At 43.5% G+C, this 21,111-nt stretch overlaps 2 protein-coding genes across 7 annotated transcripts in view; one reads left to right on the top strand and one right to left on the bottom strand.

The window, feature by feature from the left end:
- IL17RE (interleukin 17 receptor E) overlaps nt 1-21,111 on the bottom strand; it is a 46,773-nt gene that overhangs the window by 24,386 nt on the left and 1,276 nt on the right. For all 5 annotated transcript variants that reach the window (XM_045493716.1, XM_045493715.1, XM_045493719.1 and 2 more), the window contains one exon: nt 20,868-20,952. In XM_045493716.1, coding sequence (XP_045349672.1) covers nt 20,868-20,890 — 23 coding nt within the window. In that variant the 5' untranslated portion in view covers nt 20,891-20,952. The remainder of the gene's footprint in view (nt 1-20,867; nt 20,953-21,111) is intronic.
- Nucleotides 5,687-18,129, top strand: CIDEC (cell death inducing DFFA like effector c). Of its 2 annotated transcripts, none has more exons than XM_045493751.1 (6): nt 5,687-5,782; nt 7,096-7,173; nt 8,071-8,230; nt 13,301-13,459; nt 13,565-13,752; nt 17,544-18,129. In XM_045493751.1, the coding sequence occupies exons 2-6, from the start codon at nt 7,121-7,123 to the stop codon at nt 17,704-17,706; spliced, it is 723 nt and encodes a 240-aa protein (XP_045349707.1). In that variant the 5' UTR covers nt 5,687-5,782; nt 7,096-7,120; the 3' UTR covers nt 17,707-18,129. The 2 variants fall into 2 exon arrangements, with proteins under 2 accessions (XP_045349707.1, XP_045349706.1); XM_045493750.1 differs by lacking the exon at nt 5,687-5,782 and adding an exon at nt 6,801-6,852.

The following is a 21,111-nucleotide window of genomic DNA, read 5'->3' as shown; positions in this document are numbered from 1 at the left end:
AACAGCTTCAGTTAATACCTTATGCACATTTCATTCATGGGCAAGTAGATCTATAGTCTGGAATCCCAGAAGTGTTATTGCTGGGTCAAAGAATATATGGTGACTGTAATTTTGATAGATCTGACCATATTGCCTCCCATAGCGGTTAGACCAATTACATTTTCACCAACAATGTGTTAATCTGTCTGACTCCTTGCTTCCCCACAGCTTTGCCAACATTTGCTAGTCTGATGGGTGAAGAATTGCATCTCTGAGTACTTTTGTGTTGTATTTCTATTTATTTTTTTAATTCTATACGTGGGATTAAAATGTCTTTTCATATGTTTAAAGGTCATTTGTATTTCATTTCCCTAAACTACGTTCATATCTTTTGCCCATTTTTCTACCGTGTTTTTGGTCTTAGTTTATATATAGATAGACGAGGAAGGAGAGAAAGAGAGAGAGAGGAGATCAGCATCTTGCCTATATTAGTTGAGATATAGCTTTCTTTTTTTATGTCTTTTGACTCTGCTCAGGTATGACAAGTTGAACATGCAGAATACTTTTTAAATGTAGTTGAATGCATAATCTTTAATGACTTCTCAGTTTTGAGTCATAGGTACAGTCCTTCTCCACTCCAAGGCATCGCAAATGATTTCTAGGCACTTCAGAGTTTGAGAACTGCTCAGATATTTGCCTCTCCCACTGGAATGTAAGCTCCCCAGACAGGGACAAGAACTGAGTCATCTGTGTCCCCAGCAGCCCATAGTGCCTGGCTTAGTATAAATGCTCAAGAAAATGCTTGTTGAATAAATGAATGCCAACGGGCTCCAAACCATCCTCTTCTCCTGAGCACTGTGAAGAATTCTCAGGTCCATGGAGCAATCCTCCACCTTAAGGCAGATGCTCTTGGGCTTTACCTTGTGGCTATCTTTTTCTATAAAAAAATTTTTTTAACATTTATTCATTTTTTGAGAGAGAGAGGGAGAGAGAGAGTCAGAGTGTGAGCAGGGAAGGGGCAGAGAAAGAGGGAGAGACAGAATCTGAAGCAGGCTCCAGGCTCTGAGCTGTCAGCACAGAACCCAATGTGGGGCTTGAACTCGTGAACCATGAGATCATGGCCTGAGCCGAAGTTGGAAGCTCAACTGACTAAGCCACCCAGGTGCCCCTGTGGTTATCTTTTTCTTATCTGTGTCTGCTTTCCATGATACACAGGGATTCATCAGGGCCAGACTGCTTCTGAGTCATCCATTGGCCTACCATGGGACAACTAATCACATGTTAGACATTCAATAAATGTTTGAGGTATGAATGTCCAAAGGAGGGGCCCAATCCATTTCCCAGTACAAACTACTGTTTGTACTTTTCTTCCGACTCTTGGACTGTCTTTTTTTTTTTAACATTTATTTTTGAGCCAGGGTGGAGGGCAGTGCAGAGAGATAGTGGTGGGGAGGGCTACAGAAAGAGGGAGACAGAGGATCTCAAGTGGACTCTATGCTGATGGCAGTGAGCCCGATGTGGGGCTCAAATTCATGAAACATAAGATCATGACCTGAAATTTAAGATACAAAATATATGAATATAGGGAAGAAAGCAAAAATAATACAAAAACAGGGAGAGGGACAAAACATAAGAGACTCTTAAATACAGAGAACAAACAGAGGTTTGCTGGAGGGGTTGTAGTTGAGGAGATGGGCTAAATGGGTAAGGGGAATTAAGGAATCTATTCCTGAAATCATTGTTGCACTATATTCTAACTAACTTGGATGTAAATTAAAAAATAAATAAATTATTAAAAAAAAAGAAAGATCACGACCTGAGCTGAAGTCAGATGCTTAACCTAGTGAGCCCATCCAGGCACCCCGACTCTTGGACTGCCTTAAAGTTTAGTGACCCATGCTCCTGTCTCCTCACCCTGCTCATTCCCTTTGCAAATCCTTTACACTGATGTTTCCTTTGCCTCGAATGTTCCACCAGGACTTCAAACAGATTGGTTCTTAGCGGTAGGATTTAGCTTGAAGTTCACCTCCTCTGAGGCTTTGCCTAAACCCAGAGACCAATGTAACTTGCCAGCCATTTGTTATCATACCACTTTATTGAACATCATTATCTGAAATTCTTCTGTTTATTTTGCATATTCATACATGGTCTGAGTGCCCCTTGACCCTGGGAATGTCCACTCCTTGAAGCATGGGACAAGACTATCTTCTTTCCTGCTGCATTCTCAGCTCCTGGGAGGACTGGCACATAGTAAGTGCCTAATAAATATTTGCTAAATGAACGAATGAATTACTGATGGCTGTCTGGGAGCTCCTCCAGGAAAGGATTTAGATAATAATAATAATAATGATGATGATGATTTATTGAGCCTGAAGGATGCACTAAGTTTAAGTTTTTTAATTTATTTTGAGAGAGAGTGCGTATACGTGTGAGAAGGGGAGGGGCAGAGAGAGAGAGAGGGAGAGAGAGAATCCCAAGCAGGCTCCATGATGTCAGTGAGGAGCCTGACACGGGGCTCAAACTCATGAACCATGAGATCATGACCTGAGCCCAGATCAAGAGTAGGTCGCTTAACTGACTGAGCTACCCAGGCACCCCAGGAGCTATCTTTAATTCCCATTTATCAGATCCAACTGAAGCCTAGAAGAGTTACATCACACAGCTAATGCTAGACCTCTAGTTCTCAGAGTGGGGTTCCTGAGGAGTCACACCCTCAAGATCACCTGGGAATCTGTTAGAAGTGCAGTTTCTTAGGCTCCACCCCAGTCATACTGAGTTGGAAACTCTGGGATGGGGTCTAGCAATCTGAATTTTAACAAACTCTGGGTGATGATACACAATGTGAACACTTTTTTAATTTAATTTTTTATTTTATTTTATTTTGTAAGTTTATTTATTTATAAACTTAAAGGGGAGAGGAGAGAGAAAGGGAGAGAGAGAATCCCAAGCAGCTCCATGCCCAGCGCAGAGCCCTACGTGGAGACATGGGGCTCGATCCCACTACCCTGAGATCATGACCTGAGCGAAAAGCAAGAGTCACTCAACCTACTGTGCCACCCAGGAACACCTGAACTCTTTTTTTAAAAAGTCTTATGAATCACTTATAAAAGTAGCAACAAACAAACAAATAAACAGCTTTATGGAGATATAATTCACATACCACACAATTCACCCACTCTAGTGATCAAGTCAATAGTTTTTAGTACATTTTCAGTTTGTGCAACTATCATTAAAATAGTGTCTAGGGGTGCCTGGGTAGCTCAGTTGGTTAAGCATCTGACTTCGGCTCAGGTCATGACCTCACGGTTCATGAGTTCGAGGCCCACATCGGGCTCTGTGCTGACAGCTCAGAGCCTGGAGCCTGCTTCAGATTCTGTGTCTCCCTTTCTCTCTGCCCCTCCCCTGCTTGCTCTCTGTATCTCTCAAAAATAAATAAACATCAAGAAAATTTTTTAAATAGACGGTAATTAGATTAATTGATTAGAACACTTTTATCTCTCCTGAAAGAAACTCCACTACTCCCCATTAGAATCATTCCACATCCCCCTTCCTCCCCAGCTCTAAGCAGCCACTAATTTATTTTCTGTCTTTATAATTTTGTTTATTCTGGACATTTCATACAACAGGAATCATGCAAATATGTATGTGGTCTTTGTGATTGGCTTCTTTCACTTTGCATGTTTTCAAAGTTTATCCATGTAGTAGCATGTATCCTTTTTATTGACAGATAATATTACATTATGGATATGTCATATTTTGTTTTGTTTCAAGTTTTTATTTAAATTCTAGCTAGTTAACATATAGTGTAATATTGGTTTCAGGAGCAGAATCTAGTGATTCATCACTTAAACATAACACCAACGCTCATCATAACAAGGGCTCTCCTTTGTGCCCATCACCCATTTAGTCCATCCTCCACCCACCTCCCCTCCAGCAACCTTCAGTTTGTTTTCTATAGTTAAGAGTCTCTCATGGAGCACTTGGGTGGTTTGGTTGGTTAAGTGTCTGACTTTGGCTCAGGTCATGATCTCATGGTTCGTGAGTTCCAGCCCCCAGTCAGACTCTGCGCTGACAGCTTGGAGCCTGCTTTGGTTTCTCTGTCTCCCTCTCTCTCTCTGCCCCTCCCCCACTCATACTCTGTCTCTCTCAAAAACAAATAAACATTAGGGGCGCCTGGGTGGCTCAGTGGATTGAGCATCAGACTCCGGCTCAGGTCATGATCTTACCTCACGGTTCGTGGGTTTTAGCCCCGCATCAGGCTCTGTGCTGACAGCTCAGAGCCTGCAGCCTGCTTCGGATTCTGTGTCTCCCTCTCTCTCTGCCCCTAACCCACTTGCATTCTGTCTCTGTCTCTCTCAAAAACAAATAAACATTAAAAAAATTTTTTTAACAAATGAACATTAAAAAAAAAAGTCTCTTATGGTTTGTCAGATATGCTACATTTTTATATTTTTTACATTTTATATTTTTATTGATAAAATCCATTCACCAATTCATGAACATTTGAGTTGTTTCTACCTTTTGGCTATTATAAACAATGCTATGAACACTCGTGTATAAATTTTGGTGTGGACATACGTTTTAATTTCTCTTGAATACATATATATATGGAAAGAGGAGTTGTGTCTGTGGCAAGCAGCACAGAACAGAGAGGAGAGCAGGGGAAAGTGAATAACTTCTCTCTATATATTTATATGGACCAATGTGGAAGACACAAAGACTTGTACTCATGTTAGTTGCCCTCCCAGCACGTGCATGATCTCTTCTGCTGCCCTCGGGTTCCGTGATGTTCCCTTCCCAGCCCTCAGTCGCTGACTCAGCTGCTCTCCCATAGTTGGTTATTTTTTATTTGGGGCTTTAGCCATATATAGGGAGGGGAGGGTGTTCTTTCCAACCTCAGGTCCCAACTGTCTTCACATTATTAACTCCATGTGCCCTCCTCCAATAAAACTAGCTAGTTGGGTGTGGTTATTTTATATATATAAAATAAACATTGAATGAGATACAATGAATATATATAGGAGTAGGATTGCTGGGTCAAGGGTAAGACCTTATACTCTTAACCACTACACATTTCAGCTAGCTTTAGTCTCTACTATTATTATTATTATTTTGTTGTTTATTTATTTTTGAGAGAGAGAGTGCAAGCGGGGGAGGGGCAGAGAGAGATGGAGATAGAGGATCCAAAGCAGGTTCTGTGCTAACAGCAATGAGCCAGATACGGGGCTCGAACTCATGAGCCATGAGATCATGACCTCAGCCAAAGTGGGACACTCAATTGAGTGTCCACCCAGGCACCCCTCTACTATTATTCATTAATAATATTACAACACCAATACTCACTTCTACCTATTATGTGTCTCTGTTGCAAAGCCCTTTACTTTTATTATCACAAATCCTCACCTCAATCCACTAACACAGGAATGATTATCCCTGTTGTACAGGTGAGAGAAATGGGTTCACAGAAGTGAGATAATTGGTCTACACTCAGTGAACTCAAGTGGAGCTGGGAACACAACTCACATCTGCCTGTTTTCTGTGCCCTCTGTGACTGATATCACGTCCTGAGCCTGGCCCACAGCTTACAAAACATGCCTTTTCCCCTCCTTTCGGGCCTTTTCTGGAAGTTAAGCTGGCCCGAAATCCCAAGGGAAAGAACTGCACACTCATTCCCCTGCTCTTTTCCCCAGCTGGGGCTGAAGACCAGGGGAGGGGCTTCCCTGGGACCTGGAAATAAAATGGAGGGAGGGCTGGGCTGGGCTAGGCAGTGTCTTAAGGAAGTAAGGAAGCTGTGAGGGGGGAGGTAAGTTTTTGGGGTCTTGATGGGGCAGCTCCTGGAGAGCAGGTGAAGTGAACTTGGCAGAGTTTGGCTTTGGACGGGGAGTGAGGAGTGAGGCCGAAGCAAACAGACTTGGGTAGTGCTAGTTGGGGGGTTCACAGATAGGGCTGGTCTAGAGAATCCCCAAGTTGTCAGAAGGAAAGACTGATTTTACCTGACTGGGGAGGGGGCTCTTTGTTCCATGACCACTCCTTAAGCCCCTTGCACTGTGTCAGGCCCTCTCTGAGCTGGGAATAGGGAGAACATCTCAGGGAGAGGCACCCAAGGATCAGTGGGGGGAAGGCAGAAACAGATTTGAGGCACACTTGACTAGGAAGTAGGAAGGGCAAGATGAAGAGGGGACTGTGTGAGCCATCTAAAATGGCTTTCCAAAGAGTGGAATATAGGGAAATTGGGGTTTCAAGGTTGCATATGTTTAGCCCTGGGCCAGAGGAGTATGTTGCAGGTGGAGGGAGCTGTCTCCACAGACAGTTGGAGCTTGAAAGAGCTGAAGCAGAGAGGTTTAGGAGAGAAAGTGTCAGGTGAGCCCAGGGCTATCAGATAGCTGGATCTCTACTGTGCAGTCTGGTTGCCAGTAGCTATAAGCCACAGTGGCTATTTCAATTTAAATTAGTTAACATTAACTAAAGTTAAAAATCTAGCTCCTCATTTGTACTGGCCACATTTCCAGTGCTCAATAGCCACATGAAGCTCGCAGCTCTGGGACTGGGGAGAAAGGATATAGAACACATCTATCATCCATCGTCACAGAAAATCCCTCTGGCCAATGGAAAGCCTCAGGAGGGGTTCAAGGACACACGAAAGAGAGAGTGGGCTTAGACTGGGCTGCCTGGCCTGTGTGAGCCTGGCCTGTGAGGTCTCTGGACTGTAGGTGAGGAAACAATCCCCAGAAGATGGAAGTGGTGTGACTCACCTCCTGCCAGCGTAGCATGAACTCTGCTCCCAGGGGCAGGAACTAACCAGATAGGGCCTCTTCAGACCCAACTGGGGATCCCTGATCAGTGTGACCAGAGCCAGGGTCGGAGAAACATGGAGTGAGTAGTCCTGGGGAGAAAGGAGGAGCTGCCGAGTGGGGCCAAGCCTGGGTCCAGAGGGGCTCTCCAGTTTGGTCCCAGTTGGCAAGCATGGGATTGGACAGAAGGGCTGGGAAGGCATGTGTGAGTTGAGAGGAGAGACCAGAGTGGAGGTTCACTGGATGGAGGTGAGGCTGCACTGTGTCAAATGATGAAAGGGACCTTCTGTTCCCACCCTAACTAGCTTTTCTATTTCGTTCTCAGGCCCAACACTATCCAGGTGACAAGGATGGAATATGCCATGAAGTCCCTCAGCCTTCTCTACCCCAAGTCCTTCTCCAGGTGAGGAGAGCCAAGGGTAGAAACAAAGGGGAGCTACCTGTGAGCTATAAGGCAGACCTTCTCAAACTTCAACAAGCTCCTAAGTCACCAGGGCATCTTGTTAAAATGTAGATATTGATTTAGGAGGTCTGGAGTAGGACCCAGATTTTGCACTTTTGACAAGCCCTCAGGTGACTTTAAGGTTGGTATCCTCTCCCCACACTGCTACCACATATTGAGTAGAAAAAGGTAGACACTGTGCTTGGACCTTCATTTTGATCTCATTTAAACCTCATCACAACTTTGGGAAGTGGGGATTATTACACCAAATTAATAGATGGGGACACTGAGGCACAGAAGGGGTGCTCTTCATCACCTAACAAATGGGTACTAGAACCAAGATTCAAACTTGGGTCTGACTCCAAAACTGAGGTTCCCCCTCTACTCTTCTGGTTCTACGTCATGTATATCAGAATTCAAAACTATCTTACATTGACCTCAGCTTTGCCACTTCATTTCACTTTACGGGTGGGAAGAAAGAGGCCAAGAGAGGAAAGTTGGTATTGGGGAACGTGGGATGGGTCTCCTATCACCTTGCTATTCATCATGGTCAGTGTCAACCAACAGCATCAATGCCACTCCGAAACTTATTAGACATATAGAATCCCAGCTTCCACCCGGACCTCCTGAATCAGAATCAGGTCTCCTGAGGACTTAATATGATCACTGAAGTTTGAGATGCATTGATCTAACAGGACTTTTAGTGATACCGGTAAGTCTTAGAGCAAGCCTGGTGGGTGATAGAGGAAGAAGAATATGATGAGCTCAACCTACAGGGGTAGGGGAGTGAGTTCCCTGAGAGGGGTGAGGGCTGGGAGGCAGCAGGCTGCTCATTCTGATGCTCCAAATTGCCCGCAGGCATGTGGCAGTGAGCACCTGCACCTCAATGGTGACCCAGCAGCTACTGACCGATTCCAGCCTGGAAGCCCCCAAGGCCCGGCCCTGCAGAGTAAGCACTGCTGACCGGAGTGTGCGGAAGGGCATCATGGCGCACAGTCTCAAGGACCTCCTCCACAAGGTGAAGGACAGGACTACCCTCAGCACAGCCCAACCACTGGGACTGTGGCTGAGTGCTGGCCCTGCTGGCTTCCTCTGTCCTCTGAGTCATGAGCTGGGACTTCAGCAGGGATGGAGTTCATAGGTTAGATGGTGAGATTTCCTTTCTGATGCCCACTCTAATGAGTTGGTAATGCCTGCCTGGAGTGCTGTCCAATGGATTAATGATGTCTGTCTGGTGACAAGGGGAGGGCAGTATATTGCAGCAGAATACCTATAGGATTGCCATCCTATATCTACAACAGTAGATCAGTGGCATTTTCAGAGCATATTTTTCTTTTTTTTATTTTTTTATTTTTTAATGTTTATTTACGTTTTGAGACAGAGTGCGTGCAAGCTGGCAAGGGGCAGAGAGGGAGGGAGAGAGAAATCCCAAGCAGACTCCACACTGTCAGTGCAGAGCCCAACATGGGGCCGAACTCACAAACTGTGAGATCATGACCTGAGCTGAAACCAAGAGTTGGAGCCACCAGGCGCCCCTGAGGCATATTTTTCTTACTGGAAAGACCCTTAGGTTCTCTTTTCCATTGTACACATGCCTGGAAGTTGGGGAAATAGGTAAGATTTTAGAGATTCTCTTCCCCATTTCCTCCCTTCAGCCAGGGCAGTTCTTCCATCCATCTCCTACACTGGCTTTCCATGGCAGGCTTTGTTAACCGCTGTGGAAGACTCTTCAAACTATTGATCAGGTAAGCTTCTAGAGCAGGAAACAAAAGACACACAGCTCTTGTGGATGGTAGTAACAGCTGCCAAGAATGACACCCTTCCCTGTTTCCATGTTCCCTCTCTACTAGGCTGGGGGTAACTTCTCCCCAGCCTCTCCTATAGCCTCATCTAATCTTGCTCTTTATTAGTCTTGTGCCTCACTGCCTCATTAGCTTATGCACTCTAGGGGATGTCCCAGTTGCCTGGCACAGATTACACATTTGAATTAAGCTTCTGATTACTACAGTCTGTTTAACATATAGAAATCATAGCTTACCTAAGCCTCTATTCTGGAGTCCCTCCCCTGTTTCTGTGAATTAGGTCTGTTCTTCTTCATGGGAGCCAATCTCCCCTCTCTTGTGAGGCTTGTGGCTGTGACACACCAATTTTTTATGCCCTGAATCAAAAGGACTTTTTCACACTTGAGTCTAGACTTGGTAGTGTTTTTTCACCTGAGGGCTGGGGACTACTTCCTGTGCTAAAATGGACTTGTCACACATGGCTTCCCAGAATGCACGCCCTGGGACTGATTAGGTCATGAGTGAAGCTGAGGAGTTGTCATTTTAAGCAGTTGCTTCAGGAGATTCTTATAGCCACTGAGTTTGGGGACCCCAAGCAGAATCCTAACTCCAAAGGATGCAAGGAGAAACAAGAGTGAGGGTCCATCTTTCCAAGATGGAACACAGGTCATAAGTGAATCTTACTAATGGAGCAGGGAGGACATCAGCCTATCTGGACTGCTTTTCCAAGTTTGGCAATATAAAGAAAGGAGCAGAGAGTGAGGGAAAGAGGGTAAGGTGATATGGTTGGCAGTGACCAGAGTATAAATCCCTTATTGGCCATGGAAAAGAACAGAGGGATTTCATTTTAAAAGATAACAATAAGCCTTTGAAAGATTTTTAATTTATTATTATTATTATTTTAATGTTTATTTATTTTTGAGAGAGAGAGAGAGGAGGGGCAGAGAAAGAGGGGGATAGAGCATCCAAAGCAGGCTCAGCACTGACAGCAGAGAGCCGGATGAGGGGTTCTAACTCATGAACTGTGAGATCATGACTGGAGCCGAAATCAAGATTCAGACACTCAGCCCCTCAAAATTAATTTTAAAAAATCTTCCAAAGGGGCACCTGGGTGGCTCAGTCAGTTGAGCGTCCAATCTTGATTTCGGCTCAGGTCAGGATCTCACAGAAGACTTAATGTTAAGATGGCAATACTTCCCAAATTCATCTGCAGATTCAGTGCAATCCCCATCAAATTCCAGCTACTCTTTTTACAGATATTGACAAGCTTATCCTAAAATTTACATAGAATTATTTCTATGAGCCAGAACCAAAATAGCTAAAACAATCTTGGAAAAAGACAAACTTGGAAGACTCACACTTCCTGATTCCAAAACTTACTACAAAGCTACAGTAATCAACTCTGTGGTATTGACATAAGGAAAGACACTCTATTAGTTTTCTAGGGCTTCCATAGCAAAGTACCACAGACTGATACTTAACAGAAATTTATTTGCTCTCAAATCTGGAGGCTGGAAGTCTGAGATCAAGGTGCTGTCAGGGTTGGTTTATTCTAAGGCCTCTGTTCTTGACTTATAGATGGCTGCCTTCATGTTTACATGGTCTTTCTCTGAGTATGTCTCTGTATCCTAAACTCCCCTTCTTATAAGAATACCAGTAATATTGGGTTAGGGCCCATCTTAATGACATCATTTTAATTACCTCTTTAAAGACTCTTATCTACAAAGACAGCCAGATTCTGAGGTACTGCGACTTAGGATTTCAATATGTGAATTTGGGAGCTCATAATACATACAAATCAATAGAATGGAATTGAAACTCCAGAAATAAGCCCATGTATCAATGGACAATTGATTTTTTGACAGAAGAAAGAATAGTCTTTTCAATAAATAGTGCTAGGACAATGGAATATCCACATGCAAAATAATGAAGTTGCATCCCTACCTCATGCCATGAACAAAATTAAGTCAAAATGTATCAAAGAGTTAAAACTATAAAACTCTTAGAAGTAAACAGGTGTAAGTCTTCATGACTGGTTTCTTAGATAAGGCATCGAAGCACAAGCAGAGGAAAAAAATCAATCTTCACCAACATTAAACACTTCCGTGTATCAATATGTGTTATTAACAAAATTAAAAGACAACCTACAGAATGGGAGAAAATATTTGCAAATCTCATATATGATAAGGATCTAATATCAAGAATACATAAAGAACTTCTATAACTCAACAATAAAAAGATAACCCAATTAAAAATTGGCCAAAAAAACAGGGTGCCTGGGTGGCTCAGTTGGTAAAGCATCCAACTTAGGCTCAGGTCATGATCTTGCGGTTTGTGAGTTCAAGCCCCGCGTTGGGCTCTGTGCTGCTGGCTCAGAGCCTGGAACCTGTTTCGAATTCTGTGTCTCCCCCTCTTTCTGCCCCTCCCATGTTCATGCTCTGTCTCTCAATAATAAATAAACGTTAAAATTTTTTAATAAAAAAATTGGCCAAAAAAAATGGAATAGACTTTTCTCTAAGAAAATATATAAATGGGGCGCATGGGTGGCTCAGTCAGTTAAGCGTCTGACTCTTGATTTCAGCTCAGGTCATGATCTCACAATTCGTGAGTTAGAGCCTCATGTCAGGCTCTGCACTGACAGCACAGAGCCTTTTTGGGATCCTCCTTCTACCTCTCCTCTCTCTCTCAAATATAAACATTAAAAAATTAAAGATAATATATAAATGTCTAATGACATATGAAAAGATGTCCAACATCATTAGTCATTAGGGAAATTCAAATCAAATCTGCTTCATACCCACTAGAATGGCTAAAATAATGGACAGACACTCCCTCTCTCTCTGCCCCTCCCCTGCTCATACTCTCTCTCTCTCTCAAAAATAAATAAACATTAAATAAATAAATAAATAAAGGACAGACAATAACAAGTACCAATGAAGATGTGAAGAAATTGGAATCTTCACACATTGCTAGTGGGAATATAAACTGATATAGCTGCTTTGGAAAATAGTTTTGCAGCTCCTCAAAAAGTTAAACATACAGTTAATTGTGTGACTCAGCATTTCCAGTCCTAGGTATATACCCAGGAAAACTGAAAACATATGTTCACTCGCAAACCCGTACATGAATACTCCTAACAGCAGTATTCATAATACTCAAAAAATGGAAACAACCCAAATGTCTATGTTAACTGATGAATGGATTAAAAATGAGATATACCTATATAGTAGAATATAATTTGGCCAGAAAAAGAAATGAATCATGTTACAACATAGATGAACCTTGAAAACATACTGAGGAAAAGAAGCTAGTCTAAAAAGACCACATATTATATATGATTCCATTTATATGAAATGTCCAGAATAGGCAAATCCATAGAGACAGACAGTAGAGGTTGTCATGGGCTGGGGGATGGGGAATGACTGCTAATGGGTACTGGGTTTCTTTTGGGGTGATGAAAATGTTCTGAAATCAGATAGTAGTGATGGTTGTACAACTTGGTGAATATTCTAAAACACAATGAATTGTATACTTTTTAAGTTTACTCATTTATTATTTTGAGAGAGAGAGCATGAGCGGGGGAGAGGCAGAGAGAGAGGGAGAGAGAGAGAATCCCAAGCGGCTCCACACCATCAGCACAGAGCCTGATGTGGGGCTTGAAACCACAAACCACAAGATCAGGACCCCAGCTGAAACCAAGATTCTGAGGCTTAGCCGACTGAGCCACCCAAGCACCCCATTAATTGTATACTTTAAAAGGGTGAATTTGGGGGCATCTGTGTGGCTCAGTCAGTTAAGTGTCTGACTTAGGCTCAGGTCATGATCTTGCAGTTCATGGGTTCAAGCCCCATATTGGACTCTGTGCTGACAGCTCAGAGCCTGGAGACTGCTTTGGATTCTGTGTTTCCCTCTCTATCTGCCCCTCCCCTGCTCGCCCTTTGTTTCTCTCTCTCTCTCTTAAAAATAAGTATTAAAAAAAATTTTAAAGGTGAAATTTATGATACGTGAATTATATTCATGTATATTATATTATATTCTCAATAAAAAATTACATATGTGATTCCCATTATATTTTTTTGGACAGCACTGTTCCAGAACATAACCATGAAGCCAGGTACCAAGAAGGACCATAATACAGAATCTTTGGATTGTGATTCCCACAGCAAGAGCCTGGATTCCAGGCCTTTTTCCCATAGATCCTTATCCACTTGCTCTTTCCCTGGCAGCTGAGATGATGTAATATGGATTTTCCTCATGCTCTGTGGCTGTATGGGGATGGCAGAAACATCACTGATCTTATTCTCCAGGTCCGGGACACCCTGATGCTGGCAGACAAGCCCTTCTTCCTGGTGCTGGAGGAAGATGGTACAATTGTTGAGACAGAAGAGTATTTCCAAGCCCTGGGGGATGACACAGTGTTCATGGTCCTCCAGAAGGGGCAGAAATGGCAGCCCCCATCAGAGAAGGTGAGGTTCCCACCTGTGTGGTAGGGAGAACATTGGGAGTCTGGGAGAAGTCTTTTTTTGGGGTGTGGGGGGTAGGTTGCCAACCACAGGCTTCTCTTGATACAGAGTACTAGGTACCAACTCTCCCTCTCCCGTAAGCCTGGCAAGAAGATTGATGTGGCCCGTGTAACCTTTGACCTATACAAGATGAACCCACAGGACTTCATTGGTTGCCTGAATGTGAAGGCCACTCTGTATGGCACCTACTCCCTTTCCTATGACCTGCACTGCTACCGGGCCAAACGCATCATGAAGTGAGTGAATTGGGATTAGCTGGGGATAGGGTGGGTATTCAGCAATGAGAGAGTCCCTCTCTGTTCACATGGACCTCAGCTTTCTAGGGCCTTGGACTAGTGTTGATGCTGACAAAGCATGGCAGCATTTTCTAGAACTTTATGGCTGAACTGGTGCTTTAGCAGATGCCAAAGGGGTACACATATCTCCTCCAGATGGAACTGGGATACATTATTTTTCTAATTACCTTCCACCATAACAACTTATTTTTTCACCTAAAATAGTAAGTTTTCCTAAGTAGTCTTCTAATTGGTTTTTAAAAAGTGAACACATGTCAAAGATTTTATTGAACTCTTTAATTAAGGGGAGAACCAGGAAGAAGTTACAATCAGTTCAAAGGAGAATTCAATATACACAGCTCCATCAAGACAGATAAATTCACAGATACAAAACTGGATTTTTCCATGGGGGTGGGAGGGATGAAATAACTGTTCTTCCATAGATGGAATTAACTTGCAAGTCTGTGGATAATACTCATTTGTATTGATGAATGAACTTCTTTCAAACTTTCTACTTTACTGTGGAAGTCTAATCAAGTAACATGGGAAGCATGAGAATATGTTAAATCATAAGACAAATACTGTTAGGGTACAAGTACTGTTAGGGTGATGTTTCCCAATTTCAGCTGCTCCACTGGTGTTCTAATGAATTCCTACCCCATCAGGCGGATGCAGCCACTGATGCAGAGGCATCCAACGATGCCAAAGCCACAAAGCTAGGGATAGCAGAGCATGGCTTCTTGCGAGTTTCTTCTGACAGATTCTAGTCCTCCCCAATTGCTTAATTTAGCATCTACTGAGCACACACTGTGTGCCTGGCCCTATGTGGTAAGCTTAAGACCCAGAGATAAACAAGATGTCAGAACAAGTTCCATTGTTGCCCCCAGTACCTTGATGAATGCCAGCACATAGCAGTAATTTGAATGAATGATAACGCATATGATCCTTGTTCTTAGAGGCCTTCTGAGAAATCCTGTTCAGGGTCCCCAGAGCTCTGTCAGAACACACGTAGCTAGAGCACACTAGACCTTTTGGCTTTCTGAGTTAACTCTGTGCATATCCAGTCTGCAGATGAGGGACCTGAAGCCTTGCCAGAGATGACATTCAGTGACAGGCTTGAGCCTAGTTCTGTGGCTAGAAATCCCATATTCCTCCTACACCATATCATGCCCCATCTTGATCTGGGCTTGCTGCCGGTAGTTTGCAGATTTCAAAACCTAGAACAGAAGCTTCAGCCTTTAAATTCAGTGCATTTAGGGGAGGTAAGACTCTCAGACCTGAACCCAAAAAAACAAAACAAGCTGAAGTAGGTGTGGTGACTTAATGGTGTCAGCTTTTTATTATTTTTTTAATAATAGTTTTATATTTATTTTATTTTTTTTTTTTTTTTTTAAATTTTTTTTTTTCAACGTTTATTTATTTTTGGGACAGAGAGAGACAGAGCATGAACGGGGGAGGGGCAGAGAGAGAGGGAGACACAGAATCGGAAACAGGCTCCAGGCTCCGAGCCATCAGCCCAGAGCCCGACGCGGGGCTCGAACTCACGGACCGCGAGATCGTGACCTGGCTGAAGTCGGACGCTTAACCGACTGCGCCACCCAGGCGCCCCTTTATTTTATTTTTTTAATAATAGTTTTATTTTTGTTGTTCTGTTTTAAAATACACATAACATAAAATTTACCATTGTAACTGGTTTAAAGTGTACAATTCAGTGGCATTAAGTACATTCACAATGTTGTGCAACGGTTACCACTATCAATTTCCAGAACTTTTTCATCATCCCAAACTGAAATTCTGTCCCCGTTAAACACCAACTTTCCACTCCCCCTTCCCCCAGCCCCTGGTAACCTGTGTTCTACTTTCTTTTTCTTTTGTGTGTGTGTGTGTGTTGGGGGGGGGGGTTCTACTTTCTATCTTGTTAAGTTGCCTAGTCTAGAGATCTTACACAGTACTTGCTCTTTTGTGACTGGTTTCTTTCACTGAGCATAATGTTTTCAAGGTCCATCCATGTGGTAGTCTGTGTCAGAATTTCCCTCCTATTTATGGTTGGACAGCTGGTTTTAAGCCTTAGTACTCTAATTTGAGAAATGGATATACTTCTCAGGTATAGCCTTTAACATTTTTTTTTTAATTTAAAAAAAAATTTTTTTTGGGGCGCCTGGGTGGCGCAGTCGGTTAAGCGTCCGACTTCAGCCAGGTCACCATCTCGCGGGCCGGGAGTTCGAGCCCCGCGTCCGGCTCTGGGCTGATGGCTCAGAGCCTGGAGCCTGTTTCCGATTCTGTGTCTCCCCCTCTCTCTGCCCCTCCCCTATTTATTTTTGGGACAGAGAGAGACAGAGCATGAACGGGGGAGGGGCAGAGAGAGGGGGAGACAAAAATAATAAATAAAATAAATAAACGTTGAAAAAAAAATTAAAAAAAAATTTTTTTTTTCAACGTTTATTTGTTTTTGGGACAGAGAGAGACAGAGCATGAACGGGGGAGGGGCAGAGAGAGGGGGAGACACAGAATCGGAAACAGGCTCCAGGCTCTGAGCCATCAGCCCAGAGCCCGACGCGGGGCTCGAACTCCCGGACCGCGAGATCGTGACCTGGCTGAAGTCGGACGCTTAACCGACTGCACCACCCAGGCGCCCCCTAATTTTTTTTTTTTTTTTTTTTTAGCATTTATTTATTTTTGAGACAGAGAGAGACAGAGCATGAACGGGGGAGGGGCAGAGAGAGAGGGAGACACAGAATTGGAAACAGGCTCCAGGCTCTGAGCCATCAGCCCAGAGCCTGACGCGGGGCTCGAACTCACGGACCGCGAGATCGTGACCTGAGCCGAGGTCGGACGCTCAACCGACTGAGCCACCCAGGCGCCCCTAACATTTTAAAGAATTTTCATGTGTAGATGTTTAGAGTTCTGATCATCTTTGTCTCCCTATACCTTAACCATAAGTTCATTTATTGAATGAAGGTTAACAGTTTGTAAGTTTTAATATCAGCCAGAAAGTCTTTATTTTCCTTTTGTTTTCCCCTCCCTGATCTCCCCTAGGACTAAACACCCCTAGTGACTCTTCCTCGTCTATCTCTTTTAAATAGATTTGGACAAGAACTTGGTCGAAGTAGTCAAGCATTCCACCAGCTACTCTTGACCCCACGTTTACCCTACTCATCTACCTATTAGGCTCCACATTAAGTGACTTAGGTTATTTCAACCTCAGAACGCTGTGAGGGATCAAAATAGTATGATCTTATTTTATGGTTGGGGAAGCAGAAGCTCAGAACTATAGCAGTTTGCCAACCTTCACACAGCTGATAAGACTGGATTAGAACTCTGGCCTATTTGCCTCAAGTTCTGTTCTCATTACACTGCAATACCAAGCATGAAGATCTTCATGTCTAGCGCTCTGAACACTAGCTAGACTACACATGACTTGGAAAGGTCTCAGAGTCTAGAACAGAGGTCATGAAGGACAGAGCCATGGGATGGAGATTAATCTGGCTGGCCTAAAGCAGTATTACAAAATTAAAGGTCTTATTAAATGAGGGTGAATTTTCCATGAGAAAATAGGGAGGTGACGGACATCTCAGTTAAGGCATGATTGCAGGCAATGTCTGTAGACCCTTTCCCATTTGCTAAGGGAAGGCAGCATTTGTTCCTGTTGACACATCACTCTACAATTTATGAAATTATGGAGGCAGCATTTAGAGGCTGTAGGGAGGGGTTTTCTTTGTGTTTTGACTCTAGTGCCTTTTTCTTCCACCCAGGGAAGCTCTTCGTTGGGCCCTCTTCAGCATGCAGGCCACAGGCCATGTGCTGCTTGGCACATCGTGTTATATGCAGCAGTTCCTGGATGCCACAGAGGGAGGGCAGCCCCCTGAGGGCAAGGCCCCATCGCTCATCCCATCCTGTCTGAAGATGCTGCAGTGAAGGCCCAAGTCCTTGGAGGCATTCCCCAGAGAAGGACTAGACGGGGGGCCCCCAGGCTCAGCTAGTAGCACCTACAAACCCAGTTAGGCAGCTTCTTATCTTGCCACACCTTCCTCACCTCCCAGGACCTCGAATGAAGAAGGCTCCCCAAGGGAAAAGGTCAGAAATCTGGGATAGGCCAGGAAAGGAGAACTGAGCGTTCTTAGCCTGGCCCAGCTACTTCCTGTCCAGGGTAGTTTAGCTGACCAAGACGGGTCACCAGCAGGCTAGCATGAGGTCTGCCCCTCAGCTACCTGTTTTCACATGCTCTACTTTCATCGCGCTCCCCACCTCCTGGTCCCTCAGCCCTGATACTCCTGAGTGAACTGTCAAGTCCACTAGTGTATGTTACTAGAGAGTTTGCATTAAATTATTTATGCTAATGCATCTTTGCCTGTGTTCTTTGGGGGTGAGGGTGGGGTTCTGCCTGGAAGGTTGGAAAGGTCTAAGGGAGGAGAGGAATCTACTGTCAAACCATTCTTCAAAATGTGGGGTTATAGGTACAGGACTTTTTCTGCCAAAAAAAAAAAAAGAAAAAGAAAAAAGAATTGCAATTGATTCTGGAACTAATGTCTGCTTCATCAGAGACTTGAGCAGACCACATAACCAAAACAGTAAAGGACAATTTCCAGAATAAATCTGCCTATCAGAAGGGCTCTGAGTGAGAGGGTGGGACTAAGGCACTCTTCTAATTTCTCAGTATTACATTTTATTACACCCTTTTAAGTGTTTAGGTGGGAACATACTAATCAGGCTGTACCAGAACCCTCCATCAATGCTCTCCGTAGCTTGCCAGATAGTTTACCTTTCATGTTCAGCACTGTCAACTTCAGGATTTCAAAATAAGCTGTTCTGTAGCCACAAAAAATATTAGTTTCTCATCAGTGTGAGCTGGCATTTTTCCACAATAGGGCAACTCAAACAAGATAAGCATGAAAGGCAAAGTTTGCAGGTGACTATGCTTTAGTCTATGACTCTCACATTCAAAAATGTGTCATTTATGACCCTGAATATAAAGCCTAGATGGGTTTATTAAGTATAAAGGCCTGTGTTGCCAAAGCTAGAGTCTGGAGAGTTATTGCTGGCAGCTGATCCAAACCTGCAGCCATGTGTGGGAAAGGTGCAGAGCTAACAGGAAAATAGTTTCTATTCTGGGCTTTCCTGCTCTTGCATTTATGGCTAGAGGCCTGGCTCAGTGCTGTCCTGGCTCTGCAGGGTAGGCCTTTCCATGTGGAGGCACCATGTTCATACAAGCACATGCAGAGGCTACGACCAACTTGCCCCTCTTCTTTTCTTCTTTTTTTTAACATTAATGTATTTATGTATTTAATTAAAAACATTTTTTCTAATGTTTATTTTTGAGAGAGACAGAGTAAGAGTGGGGAAGGGGCAGAGAGAGAGGGAGACACAGAATATGAAGCAGGCTCCAGGCTCTGAGCTGTCAGCACAGAGCCCAATGCGGGGCTCGAACTCACAAACCGTGAGATCAACACCTGAGCCGAAGTCGGACACTTAACCGACTGAGGCACCCCTATTTAATTTTTAAGTAAACGCTACACCTAATGCCCAATCTGGGGCTTGAACTCACAACCCTGATATCAAGAGTTGCATGCTCTACTGATTGAGCCAGCCAAGTGTCCTTTTTTTTTTTTAATCTTTTTTTAATTTTTTTTTAAGTAAGCTACCTGCCCCTCTGGTGAAGTTAGTCATAAGCCGAGTTGGGCTAAGGGTGGCAGAAGTTTGGAATGTGTCCAATCTTTCCTCCTCCTAAGACTCAGAGTTTCACAAGTAAGTTTTGAGTGACTGACCACAGTCTCTTGGCATTGAGCCCTCTCAGCTCAGGGAATATTAGGTTCTTCCTTTTCCTCCAGGAACCTGGAGACTAATGGAGTCATACCAGCTGTGGGCAGTGAACAGGAGAGGGCAGTCTTTGATGAGGCTAGTGTATATGAAAGAAAAATTCCAGAGAGCACGGGACCTCAGAGAGCCTGAGGCCAGTCCAAGTGGGGAAACGGCCTCTCCCATGGCCAAGTGCCCTCAGTGGAGGAGAGGTCTGTTGCAGTTAAGGCACACCGTGTACCAGCCCCTGGGCCTTACTCTTTCCACTTTTGCTCAAGCTGGTACTTATTATGAAAGCACAGGAGGCCTTTCAGAAGAGGGTTTTTAAAATGCTGTGGGGCCTTATGACAAAGCACAGTACTGTCTGAGCCCAAAACAAGATAAAAACCACTTGCACTCTTGCCAAATGTCTTGTCAGTTCTGTCTCTATTCGGGTACATCTATTCAAAAAGTGATTATTTAAATCTTTGAATTAAAAATAAAAAGATAAGTTTCTTGAGGTATAATTTACATAAAGTGAATTTTCCCCTTTTAAGGTACAGACAATTAAGTTTGGGTTTGTTTGTTTTTTAGTTTTGGCAAATTCATACTGTTATGTAACCACCATTTCTAGCATGCCAAAAAGTTCCCTTATGCTCTACTTCCCAACCTCTACTCACCCGACCCTTGACTCTTTTCTGCCAATATAGCTTGCCTCCTTTTCTAAAATGTCATGTAAGTAGAATCATATAGCCTTTAAAAAAATTCATTTCTACTGTTTTCTTTTTTTTTTTTAATTTTTTTTACATGTATTTATTTATTTTTGAGAGACAGAGAGAGACAGAGCACAAGCGGTGGATGGGCAGAGAGAGAAGGAGACACAGAATCTGAAGCAGGCTCCAGGCTCTGAGCTGTCAGCACAGAGCCCGATGCAGGGCTCGAACTCACAACCGCAAGATCATGACCTGAGCCGAAATCAGACGCTCACCCAACTGAGCCACCCAGATGCCCTGTGTTTTCTTTTTCTTTTTTTTTTTTTTTAAGTAGCCTTCATGTCTACCCTGGAGCCCATCATGGGGCTCGAACTCACAACCCTGAGATTGAGACCTGAGCTGAGATCAACAGACAGATGCTTAACTGACTGAGACACCTAGGTGCTCCCCCATCTACCTAATTTTACTTAAAATTATTTGTGGGGGGGCACCTGGCTGGCATTTAAAACATTTTACGAATCATACAGTCTTTCATATCTGGCTTAGATTTTTAAACCAGCAAAACATATCAACAAGATTAAAAAAACTTACACAATTCCAAAGAGTAAAATCATTATTCATCTTCTCACCCCTGATTCCTTCTCCAGAAGCAAACACCATCTCGTTTTTGTGTGTCCTTTCAGAAATGTAAAGGCATAAAATGTAATACATATATGTGAATCACACACACATATGCATATTCTAGTCACACTTGCCCTCCCTTTTCCTTTTTTGCTTTAATATATTTTGGAAACTGATTCACATAAGCAGATACAGACATACACATTCCTTAATC

Source organism: Leopardus geoffroyi, chromosome A2 (assembly GCF_018350155.1).
Source record: "Leopardus geoffroyi isolate Oge1 chromosome A2, O.geoffroyi_Oge1_pat1.0, whole genome shotgun sequence".
NCBI classification, from domain to species: domain Eukaryota; kingdom Metazoa; phylum Chordata; class Mammalia; order Carnivora; family Felidae; genus Leopardus; species Leopardus geoffroyi.
The sequence above is the reverse complement of the archived record's forward strand: the minus strand, read 5'-3'. Positions and strand labels throughout refer to the sequence as shown.